This window comes from Neopsephotus bourkii, unplaced genomic scaffold (assembly GCF_033783945.1).
Source record: "Neopsephotus bourkii isolate Nb327-2 ecotype Australia unplaced genomic scaffold, CSIRO-AGI_Nbou_v1 NB_54, whole genome shotgun sequence".
In the NCBI taxonomy this organism is placed as follows: domain Eukaryota; kingdom Metazoa; phylum Chordata; class Aves; order Psittaciformes; family Psittacidae; genus Neopsephotus; species Neopsephotus bourkii.
Window position 1 is genome coordinate 906,416 of NW_026900571.1, and position 12,836 is coordinate 919,251.

A 12,836-nucleotide genomic window follows, 5' to 3' on the forward strand; every position below is an offset into this window, starting at 1 on the left:
AGAGTTGCATTCTGATGCTTTCCACTGTGCACGCCAGCCAGGAGCAGATCTCTCCACTCAGCCTGCACTGGGTGTAAGTACTGTGTGGTTTGCGTGGATGGCTCAGTGAATTGAGCTGAAGTGGGAGAGCCAGTTGCTTTTTTCCTAAACTGTTTTCCAATTGAGTGATGCAGTATGTGCAGGCAAAGAATTCCGCAGTTTTTATGGTGAGCGTGTGCTTGGAAATTCAGTAAACATTCACATGCTAAGGAATTACTTGAAAAATTCTTCTCCTGTGTTTTCATAAAATTCTTATATGCAAATGCTATTCTTTATGGCTTATATGATAACTTCAGCATTTTGTGTGCTAAAGACCATTAGAAGAGGATCCAGTATACTTGCATGCATTGCCACATACATAAAAATAACCATCTCTAGAGAGTGTTCACGTATATAAAATAGAGGCAGCAAAGGTCCATGGGTCTGGTTGAGGGCATGCTTAGCTGGCATAATGTTGTTGCAGTGCTAGCTAAGGTTTTATTGTAGTTGATCTTCCTTCTTTCAGTAACAACAATGAAGTGACATTCATATGGCCTAGTTTCAGAATGCTATCTCTCTGCCAACAATTTTAGGCATTACTTCTTTTTAAATGGAGTCAGGAATGTTCTTTTAATCCAACAGTGAAGTGAGGATGTTCCTGCTGAAGAATTAATTTGCTTACTGAAGTTGTGGATGTAATGGAGGCTTTATGGTGGCTTGCCCTCAGGTTGCTTGGCTCCACAGTATTTAAGGAATCTTAGTTGTGATAATGTAACTTGATATTCTTAAAGTTTTGGATTCTGTTGTTTAGTCCATTGCAATTTGAATATGTGGTCTGTTCAGCCATTCCTCTGGGGTTTCTGGTTTTGAAACAAAAAGACTTGTTTTGATTGTTATTTATGTCGATTGTTGTAAGAAAGCTCTCACATTTTGTCCACAAAAGCCTTCGTTTAAAGGCTAAGGAGGTCTGAATGCTATATAAATTACTTTCAGTAATACAGTATATAGGTTCAAAAGCTAAATGTGGTGCTGCACACAATGAAAAGCATTATGTAATGAATACCTTTCTGTAAGATACGACATATGTTTTAATGAAAACTGTGAATATATTTCTGAGCCTTACAGTCTAGACAGGAGCAACTGCTTTCCAGGCAACATTAGTACCACCCAAGCATTACTGCTTTCTTAAGAGCTCTTCTGTGTTCCTAATATTCACTCTATTAATAATCTTGTCTTGTTCAGAAATAAATATTTCTGGGTAATTAAAAAAAGGAACAAAAAAAGGCATCTGTTATCTTTTTAATAACGAATACACAGCTTTCTGTGGCTGTGCTGCAGCTGTGGTGCGTCTGCCTGGTAAGCAGGAGGGCACACTTCTGCGGTGCCTCTCTGCCCTTGAACTCATCCCTACCTTCTGGTAAACCAGTGCTGGAGGTGGTTCATGAGGTTTTCAGATCGTCTTACTCTGCTCAGCTTGATGCAGAAGCTGTGCATATGTTTCAAGAGTCATATGGGTTAAAAAGAATGGGGCTGCTCATAATGTCGCCCCTGCCAGAGCTACGTCGAGGTTATTGTCCTTGACCTTTCTTTGGTGAGGGTTTGTGACAGTGATTTTCAAAGTCCCTTAGACTTGTGAGGCAGGGAACAAAGTCATGGCAGGAAAGCGAGCTGTATCTGCCTGTACAGCAGTCATTTGTGAAAATGTGTTATAGAATCAGAAAGAAATGGAGCAACTTTAAAAGAAAGCAAATTGGAGCTACCGCTGCCGAGTCCTGACAAGTATGTGAAAACTGGGGAGCTGCCTGGTAGGTACTTCTGATTCATTCTTTCTGTGAATGAAAAGAGCACTTGGAGTTGAAGAATTGCTTATCTTCCCTTAGGATTAACTTGACCGAAGATTACTTCCTCCTTTATCAACCAAAAATGAACACTTGGCTCTCAAGAGGTTCTGCTCTGATAATACTGTGTTTAACAAAGTAGATATAATGGATTCATTTTATCCTGTGGCTTTTCGTTTGATGACAGCAATGAAACGGTAGTTTGAATGACAAAGGTGAGATCACTTTACAGTGCCATGATAGGAATATATATGAAAAAGAATCATGAATTGCAGAACAGAAGTATTGTTGCTGGTCTTGTTCTTTGGGAGGGGTGAGGTGGAGTGTGTGTGACAGTGTGTATGGCTTTAGCAAAAGGACAGATTTGCTCCTTCTGTTGCAGTTTGGTAGTGAATGATACTCTTAAAGAGCAACAAAAGCATAATTTGTCAATATTTTAGGAAGCATTATTTTATGATATATTTCAACTTGTTTCCCCAGCAGCTGTTAAACTGCAAAGAAAAACAAAACCTGTAGAAAAGATTGGTCTAAGATGTCACGTGATTGCTTGTCCTCCAAACTCTGCTTTGGGGTAGCAGTTATCAGTGTCAGTACTGTGCTCTAGAGAAGTTTTGGACATCTTTTAATGGCAGTTTTATATTCCAGTGGCAAAATCACTGCTACTTCACAGTCTTGTTTTCATGAGATACTATTTTTTGTGCCTTTTCAAACAATAATAGTAATTAAATAAGTACAGTATTAAGTAGGGTGTTAACTTTATTTCTGCAACATTAAATATCCCAAATAACAGTGTGTTAAGTCTTTCTGTGGGAAGCTTTTTGTTAATTGTAACTTTGACTTAAAGAAATCATGACAATGAGTAGTCCTCTTGTATACTGAAACTCCATAGAATGTCTGCAGAGAATGTACCAATTTTTCCTTATATCTTTAAAAAAAAGTGACATTTCATATTGAAAGATGAATTCAAATGTATGTTAAGTTTTGAAAAACCTACTAAATTACACTAGTTTTTGAAAAAAGTTATTTAGGTAGTAAATGTACTGACAGGTCCCTGTACTGCTGGAGCAGCAAGTTTCTTCTCTGTAGAAAGAACTTAGTGCTTATGATGGCTTCTCCACAGCCTGTCAGTTGTCATGGGAAAAGCAAGTTTTTGTCAGTAGTTAATCAACCAATAAAATGTGAATGTGTAGATCTATTTTATTTTGTTTTGATTTATTTTATCTTATTTGGATAATATAGTGTAACCTCCATATTTAGCTCTATTTGTGAATTTAAGGTGGTATTTTGTGGCGGTCACTTGTATAGTACATCTTGGGGCACATAAGATCATGAGTCACTGCATTTCCTCATACATGGTGTGTTGGCATACATGCAATAAATGGAATGCCGGTAACATTAAAATTTGCTATGTAAGGAGAAGATAACTTTTCTGGTAGTTTTCTTTTGTGGTAAGGTTGAAATGCCATGGTCTATAAATGGATGTAGGCTGGAAGAAGAAACAACAAGGCTGTAAGTAGATCATCCAAACTAGTCAAACCAATCAATGTACCTACCATGCTGAAGCTGAAGAGCACGCAGTGTACCTAAGTGAAAGTTCTGAAGTTGTCAGGCTTTTTCAGTCCCACTCCATTAGAAGTGGGTCACGTGAGCAGGATGAAAACAAGGGAAGTTTTGTAGGATGGGTGAGCTTATCACTTTTGCCAAAAGTGGTGACTTTGCCCCCAGCAGTGCAGCTTTGTCACCTTTTCACCTGCCCATACATTATATAGCTTCTTCAGGCATAGATATGCTAGAATGAGGTTTCTTTGGGAGAGTTCCTTCTATTAAAGCAATATGCTTTTTGCTAAGCCCATAACTAGATTCTGTAATGATTCAAATTGCAAAAGAGAACACTTTTGAAAGGAGAAAGCGCCCCAAATGCAAACCACCCTGTCAGCTACTGTTGCTAGAATAAACTGCATGCTCTGCATGGACTTCAGGAAAGCTCCAGATAGACCAACTGCAGCAACCCATATCAAATGCCCCATTTCTGCTGACTTTTCTTTTTCTTTTATGCTGTAGCTCTGGTGCTTTTGTATTTGAAGGGGAAAGGTTCAGACACGAGAGATTTAGTAGCATTTAAGAGATCACTGACAAAACTGTATTTATTTGGAAAGGTGACTGCCGACTTTAGAGCACTCTGTGGAGCAAAACTGTTGTTTGCTGTGTTATATCCTGTTTGCATGTAGTTACAGGTTTTCCCCTGTACAGAAAGATTCTTCCTCATTCCTCTACAAAGAGTAATGATGTTAGTCAGAGGGAGCTTTCAAATTATGTTAGGTACAGTGCAAAATAAAGGGCGAATTTAAAGAGGAACAGGCAATTTAAATCAAAAGGGGCACTCAGAACCTAAAAGACTCTGGGCCATGCTATTGTAAACATGAATTAAGTGTTTGAACTCTGATGTTCCCAGTTGCCTGTGTGAATGTCACAAGCAAAGATTTATGTTAGTAGGTCTGGTAAAAACTACTTTCTGGTAGAAATTTCAGGGGAGTTTACCGAAACGTGATTTGTACAACAGGCTGCTAAGCTGCAATAACAGAAGAAAGTAAAATGTCGAGGCATAGAATTGTTTCTTTTCATTTGAATATTAGAGTATTAATTTTTTAAAAATTAATGTATAGAAGTAATAAACTTTAAATCATTGACTTTGCAGTGATAGCTCTCATTAAGCAAATCCAGGAGTTTTTATGGACCGATCAAGTAGTATTTAAAATATAATGATTCTCAAAAAGCAGGAAGTGGAAAATGTTTCAATATAGTTACAGAAGTACATGTTTTATTTTTATCAGATTTTAGACTTGGTACCCTAAATAGGGATAGTTAGAACAAACAAGAAAAGCAGTATGTGTAGGTCAGCTTTTTCCTAGTTCAGAATAAATAAAAAAAATTAATCTAAAACATTCATATTTACAGGTTTCTTGCTCAGGAATTAGTTCAAGTTCTGGAAGTAATTTCTCAAAGAGATCATAGGGAAGCACAGCATGGAAAGTACGAATGACCCCTGATTCTGCCCATCGGGCACAGCTGCCATGTGATTTTTGGGGATATTTTCAACTTGTCAAAGTTTCCTGTGTAGACAATTACTGCAGAGCAGAATGCTGGTCTATAGAAATGCACGAATGTCTTAACCCTTGCAAATCAATGCTAACAATTAATGGATATTGGAAAGAATTGTTACATTCACGGTGCTATCAAAGCAGAGTAAGTAGCCTTAAGAATTGTTGATTTTCTTCCTTTTGCTTCTTTCATTCATCTTTCCTAATTGCTTCCTTTGTTCACACTGCTGAACTAGAACTTAAGATCCTCAGGTTAGGAACCATGGTGCTTGCAAGGATGCCAGTGCACCAGGGTCACTGGTCAGTAACAACTCAAAGGCAGCCAGTGTTAGGCTTGGAAAACTGAGTGTTCGACATCTCAGTGGAAACCTGCCTTCTTTTTCTCTCTAGCATCTTGTTTGTGCCGGCTGTCAGCAGGACACTGCAGTTGGGCCAAATATCACCAGATTTTTACTGTTCTTTCAGTTCTTTCAGCTACAAACGAGGTCTTGTCCTGGAAAAAGAGAGGCTGGCAACTGGCACTTTGTTTCTGTGACAGCAAAGCAAAGGAAGATGGAAGCTAACCCAGATATACTGAAGTCAGACTGAGAAGTTAAAAGAATTTTTTGATAGCTATTTGAGACACTGTGGCCAGAAACCCATGATAGACTGAATAGGAATATTAAGGCGGAGTCGTGCATTGTTCTGCCTGTAGGTGTATTCTTGTCTTTGAACCTCTGTCTCTTCAGAAATTAGCAGGATAAGAAAAGAGGAAGGAGGAATCCAAAACCTAGAAATTCCCTAGCAGAAGTGCATGGATGAGAAAGATTGTGGAGTCTTTTTCTCTCTTTTTTTTTCTTTTTCTTCCTAAATAATGATTTAAAAAACCCTGAAAGGGTACTACTCAAGCTGTAATTATTCTTCCAGAGGAAAGATAGTAGAAGTGTATCACTAATTGTGAGAGAATTATGTTAAACCTGGTTTTGCTCATTGTTTTACCTCACAAACACAGCAAAAGGTGACCAAAAGGAAAGTCATTCCACTGTTAAAGGTTTCTTGGCGTCTGTCACTGTAGTGCCGTTCAGAGAATTGTTTGAATAATTTTTGCTTATTTAATTTATAGTTTGCACCTATCTTTTCTGGCTGCATTATCCCTGAAAGGGAATACTCTAAGTGGAAAACTAGAGTGCTTGTCTTGGAGAGGGTAAGGGAAAACAAGAACATTACATGTTTAATCGAGTAGCAGAAAGGATGGCAGGACAAGGCCTTGAAGGAACTTAGGGAGGGCACCAACATTGGTTCTGTATTTTTGGAAGCAAGTCTGTAAGTTTTACTATCTAGAAAGTGGTGAATGGTGTGAATCATGCTACCATTGAGCATGAAAACTTTTTGAGCTAAAGTTAAACCTCATTAAAATTTAATTTTGCTGTGCTAAACTGGTGTTTTCCTGGAGATACAAGTGTTCAGAATAAAAAAATATAGTATGTATTGCTTATTCTGAAGGCCTGAAGTGAGGAAGAAGTGATTCCTCAGTTAATTTTAGTTTAGATACTGTTTACTAGATATATTCTTGCAGGTCCTTGAGAATTACTTGTTTTCATTTTATATTTGTTTGCAGTTTTAACGTGAAGGTTATGAAGAATGACTGTCAAAACGTGATAGTGAATATTGGATAGTTTCAGCTATTTTGGGGGTTGGGAGAGGTGGCAGAGACCCATGAGGGTGTGGAAGAGCACGTGTGCCATCTTGGCAGGATCTTCTCTGTGGGGTTCTCATTTCAGGAGCCTCAGTCCGCGATTCCTGTGGACTGGGAGTTCTACCCAGAACCTGTAGGCTAGGCCTGAGTTAATCTTCCCAGTTACTGTCACTGTGGTGTGTGTGTGCTTTCTGTGCATCTCATCTAAAGAAGTGTTCTGAGAGGAGACAGTATGTTTCTAACCTTTAGTAGTTGTATTGGACTGTGTTGGTAACTTGAAGAAGCTTGCTCGTGTGCGGTCTGTGTTGTGACTCCATTGAGGTGGCAGTGCCTCGTGAAGGGTCACAAGTTTTCATCAGCATCTACAATTAGGAAAAAAACTGGTAGATTTGTTGTGTTTCCTCTGTTTTCCTGTCCTGTGCTTCTTGCCTAGCACAGCTGCTTTAGCAGGGTATTGGTAACATATTTTTTGAGATTAAGCAGTGCTCTTCACATTGAGTTATGTCTGTGGCCGTGGAGCAGCAGAGCGTTCGTTGATGGTCATTCTGCCTCCTGTTCTCCATCTTCAGAGAAAGAAAACGGTAATCTCATTCCTCTGTGGGTCTAGCAAACTTGCAGTCAGCTCAGAAGGGAAGTGGGCTTTTTTAGCGTGATTAAAACAGCTTGGTGTTTTATGGTGGCGTCAGTATGCGACCATACAAATTTAAACACTGCGTCATTAGGGAAAGAGATGTGAGTGATGAGTTCTGGATGTGAAACTCAGATTTCTAGGTCACTGGCTGAGAGTTTAACTCGGCAGAGACCAGAGCTTGTTATCGTTTTGTGGTTTGTGTTTGGTTTCCTTCCAGGTGTCAGGACCAGAGCACTCTGTGCTTTGAGGCCCTAACCCCCGGCCGAGCTCCATAGTTTCATCATAGTCCCACTGTGGCCAGACTGCTTCCCTGCTCTCTGCTTCCACCCTCTCAGAAGTTGTTCATTTGTTAATCTAATCTGTGTTTTGTTACTGTAGAATGATTGATGAGATAATGCTTTCTTAGGATACGTACAGATTTTGCCTGTGTAGCTGATAGACTGAGGAAGCTTGAGATCCAAAATCTTAACCAGAAAAGGTGAGATTTCTGGGGTTGAATGTGAATAGCTGGCCAACACATAAAATCAGTTTTGTTAATAATATATTTGAGTAAGAATGAGCCAAGTATTGCTCTGTTTTCAAATAATGCTACCAGTATATTTCCATATTGCAGCTTGGGAGACGGCAGCGTTGGCTGGCTATCTGCTAATTCTGGTCACTAACCTAAGTGACTTTACTCTTTTTCACCAGTAGCAGTAGTAAGGACCATTATAGAGAATACAGCCATTTTTCAGTGATACCCTCTATGAGGAAATTTTACCCTCTGTACCTGAAGAAGGCCAGATGTTGAGGAATTTTTAAAGCATAACCGTAATAGTTTCATGTCTTTTTTCCAGTATATTTCTTCTTTTTATTTTTTGTAGTGAATGGTATAGTCTAAGTACCATGAAAATTCTGCTGCTGTCATTAATGGCCAAGCCATAAGTTGGTGTGGGTGCATACAGTTAGATGCCTAGTTACTTTTCAAGCCTCAAAACCTGCTATTACTCTGATGATTACAGTTCTGAATGTAGCTGTGATACAGTTCTTCTGCCTCTTCATAGGCAGCACTCTTTAAAGTATGGATCTATCTTTTACCATATTTTTATTCCTGTCCATCAGCATGGAAGACTTCAGAACAGATTTTATCATACTGCATTTTGTAGGCGAGCATCTCTTGTTACTTTACTGAAAGACTGTGGATATATTCTGTGTCTTCCTACAGGAATATGAATCCTACTATTTAACTTTTATCAGAAAACTGAGTAGGAAATACTGTTGCAACATTGTATAAACCATATAGCAGTTGTAAATGTGAGACTTTAGAAGAGGGAAAGGAGATGTTACTTAAAATAAGAACTGAGGGGGAGAAAGGGGTTTACACTTGCTCTCTGTCTCTCAAGCCCCAAGAGCTCCATCCAACAGCTGGGCAGCAGGACAAGGGTGTTCAAGGTGTCTGTACAGCAAAAAGATACTGTGAATGCTTGTGTCTGTCTGTTAAGTCTGGAATCCATGGTTTGGAAGGTAAGGATGCCAGGTGTTTCAGGTTCCTCTTCTGCTCACAGCAGATTCTGGATATGTGTTTTTGCAGCTGTCAGAGATCAGTGTCTCAATTTTGTCCCACCTCTATGAGTCATTATGAGTCACGGTCTAGATCTGGGCATGCTGTGAAACTGCAGGTAGATGTGAGGGGGGGTCTCCATGACCTGCTGACATGTGTGCTGTTCACACAGGCTGTGCTGAGAGCCCCACTTCCCCATGTACCTCTCCAGCCTTCCCAGACCTTCCCATACCAATCTGAGTCTCTCAGTTACAGTTCTCTGAAATGCTTTTTAGAGCTTTTGAGACTGTACTGAAACCAGATAAAGGTTCGTATTGGGGGGAAAGCAAACTACTTTCTGAAGTAAATTAGATAAAAAGTTAAAGTTGAGGAAGGTAAAAGGAAAAAATGTTTTCTTTTACCTTTGAATTCAAATACATACAGCTCACATCTTTCAAATGACCAGTTTAGCCATGTATTTTGGAGTTCTGTGGACAAGCGTACAATAATCTGTTTTTATTTCAGATATGACTAATCTCCTCCTCTGGAACTGACAAAGAAGCTGTTAACTCTGAAAGCTTGGGGTGTTTATGGTGGCTATGAATAGCCCTGCATAGCACTTAGTATTGTCTCTTTACAGAAGCGCAGTTCCAGCACTGGCTCTGTCTGCATGCTGTGTGAGATTTTTTTGCCAGGGTTGTGCTGTGCCCTTGCCTCAGCCCTGAAGGCTGTTGTCTTGTTTTTGTAAGGAGTTGCACAACTTCACATTCTTGCTAGTTCAGTTTACTTTTATTTGTGATTAGCATAGATGAATTTCTTCAGAAGGTCTGGTTACAAATAGAAGTGTCTCATGCTTGCTTTTAAAAAGTATTGTGGACTAGGGTTTTGTGTGAACTAAGTGCTGAGGAGCCTCAAAGTACAGTTCCCACACTAGCCACAGAAGCAAAACAGATTTGGTGAGTGACATAGTGAACAATCCAGAATGTTCTAGGGATTTGCTAATTTTCACATTTATCAAACTTTTTTCCTCAAGGGAAAAAAAAAAAAAGAAAAAGAAAGTAGACACCGCAGCCTATCAGCAGTTTAGCAGCTGATATTGATGTTTTTCTGTAGAGTTTGGTGAATGAAAGGACTTGGCTCAGAAGAGTACATTTAGTAAACAGAAAACCACAGAGGTCCACAACTGATTTAGAAACGGAGATCTACAGCAGTGTTGTAGGATATGTGTGTGCCATCACAAGGAAATTTATGCTCTAGTTGAAAAATAATCAAGCTTTCCTATGTATTAACTCTTTATTTAGCTGTATTGGGAACTAAAGCCCATCAGAGTTCAGAATGTTCAGAAGAGCTGATTCCCTCAGTGCAGAGCAGAAAACTTTAGGGAACATGTTCTTTCTTTTGGCAGTTAAATGCAGATAGTTATCTGCATGTGTGGAAAATTGAGTTTTGTTGTTTTGATTCCTCAGCAAGCTTACTGTAAGAATATACCTTTAAAAATGTTGATTTTTTTCTTTTTTCCCTCCTCAGCATGTTTGTGTTGAACGTGACAGATTGAGTTAGTCTTCAGAGATTTATTTCCCTTTTCAGCTTGTATGTTCATATGGAGGATTACTTGACAGAACTGACAGAATCGGAGCGCAGAACAGTTGTTCTTTCCTGAAGCTGAGTCTTAATACATGAGACTTACTCTAACCCTCATTTGTGTGTGCTTGAATGTATTCCAGTGCTCAAATGTATTTGTTTGTTGATTCTTTTTTTAAATCTTTGTGTGTATAGCTAACAGTTCAATTTTCAAACGATACCTCAGTGTCAGAAATACTATTATATGTCTGATCACTAGGCAGTTGGTTACAAAGATGTGAAAATGTTCTGTATGTAGACCCAGTCTGGGCTAATGTAATGTTTAGGGTTTTACCTGTCGATAACTTGTACATTTTTAACTTGTACCTTTTTCATCTGAAATATTAATATGCTTATATGGAGCATATTAAAATGCATAATTTTGGTTTCATTATAGTTTCTGTAATTTTTTTTTATGATACATACTTTTAAGTTATTGATTACTTTATAGCTGATGCTCCAGAGTCCTTTTACAAAATACCTATGTCAAAGCTGCCAGTATTCATTACTTTTTGCATTTACTCAGGAAAGGTATCAGTTTGACATTAATGAGGATAATTGAGGATAATGAGCATAATGAGGATAATGAGGAGAAAAGTCTTTTCCTCTTTCTACTGGGAGCTGGAATTGCCCTCTTCTCACAAGAAAAGAATAAGCAGGCAGTGGGAGGTGGGGGTTAAACAAACTACCTTGGGTTGTTGTGCTCTGCCAGAGAACTCTGCAGAGCTGCTGGCTTCTGACACTGGTTTTGGCAATAGTATCAAGCACAAATTTGTTGAGCATTTTTGACACTTTTTGTCTCTGTACAGTACATCAATAGGGTTTTTATATGCTTAATTCTTCAAACCGAGGATGTAGAGCTTAGTTTTTCCAGAGAAATGTGGATTAGAAAAGATGGAAGAAAATATGTTTCTTTTTCTGTTTGCTGGTTAAAAGGCATGGTCATGATCACATTTTTATTTGACGCATTTGATCACTTTTTTACTTGATGCAATTTTTTTGTGTGTGGAGTATACAATATGTATCTGTTAATATATTGAAAACAAACAAAACCATCACAGATTATATGTTTGCAGTGATAAGCATTAGAATTGTTATCTGTGCAGTTCATATCAGTGTGTTTGTATTCCTTTTGATGTTATATCCTTGCCTTTGATTTAGTTTTTTAGATAGGACTTCTTAAAGCTATCTTTAAATACTAACTTCTTAGGGTTTAATTTGTGCGTTTCTCTTTTCATGTAATTAGCGTCCCATAAAAAAATGAAGTGTTTATTCAGAGTAAAGTTCACTCTCATCGTTGCTGTGGAAATGTGTGCTTGCTAACTTGTAGACTAACTTGTAACACTAACTTCCTAACTAGTGTATATGTAAATCTGGATTAAACACTAGCAAATGTGATTCTCTTCATTCTCTTCCTACTCTTCTAGTCCCCAGGCCTGACTGGTGTATCTTGCCAGTACTGCCTTTGTGTCCTGTATGTTTTTTAATTTAGCATCACTTAGTCAAGCATTGAAGTAATTTTATTGCCTTTGTTAGTTCATGTTTAACATAGGTTTCAGAGCATCAGTGATTTCCAGCCTGGTGCAGCCTTCAATTTGATAGCCTAGGAGGGAAAAAATAGATTTCTCTGTTAGGAGAGAAAAGTGGTAATAGAGATTTTTCTTTAGCAGAGACATTCCCCCCCAACTAAACAACCAACCAAAAAAAAAAAAAGGAAACTCAAAACAGAAAACTCCACAAGCAACCAGAAATGTCTTCTAATGGTAAAATATTGGAAAATATTGATACAGGTAATAGGATTATGTGTACCTCAAACGGATAACTTATTTCTGGGAACTTATTGGTGAAGTTTGGGTCAATGCTGCAGTGTCCTGGGTTCAGCAGTAGCAGTCATTTTTCTCCATCTTAGTAGCTGGTGCAGTGCTGTGGTTTTGACTTTCAGCCTGGGAACAGTGCTGATAACACCGATGTTTTCAGTTGTTGCTAAGTAATGTTTACTCTGACCAAGGACTTTCTGAGTCTCATGCTCTGCCAGGGAGGAGGGGAAGCCGGGAGGAAGCAGAGACAGGACACCTGACCCAAACTAACCAAAGGGGTATTCCATGTCACAGTACATCATGCCCAGTATATGAATTGGGGGCAGTTACCCAGAAGGGTGAGATCACTGCTCTGGTCAGGCTGGGTATCGGTTGGTGCATGGTGAGCATTTGTTTCTGTTACCTTGTTATTCCCGTATCATTATTATTATTAGTGGTAGCAGCAGTGGTTTGTGTTATACGTCAGTTACTGGACTGCTTATCTCAACCTGTGGGAGTTACATTCTTTTGATTCTCCTCCCCATCCCGCTGGGAGCAGGGGGAGGAAGAAGAGGGGAGAGTGAGCGAGTGGCTGCGTGGTTCTGAGTTACCAGCTGGGCTTAAACCATGACATGCGGTCA

The 12,836-nt window shown here is 38.9% G+C and overlaps 1 protein-coding gene across 6 annotated transcripts in view; it reads left to right on the forward strand.

Annotated features, from left to right (window-relative positions):
* FRYL (FRY like transcription coactivator) overlaps positions 1 to 12,836 on the forward strand; it is a 164,032-nt gene that overhangs the window by 45,078 nt on the left and 106,118 nt on the right. For 4 of the 6 annotated variants that reach the window (XM_061352801.1, XM_061352811.1, XM_061352822.1 and 1 more), the window contains exon 2: positions 1,731 to 1,823. The exons of the other annotated variants lie outside the window; for them this stretch is intronic. In XM_061352801.1, the coding sequence (XP_061208785.1) occupies positions 1,731 to 1,823 (93 nt within the window). The remainder of the gene's footprint in view (positions 1 to 1,730; positions 1,824 to 12,836) is intronic. 6 annotated transcript variants of the gene reach the window in all.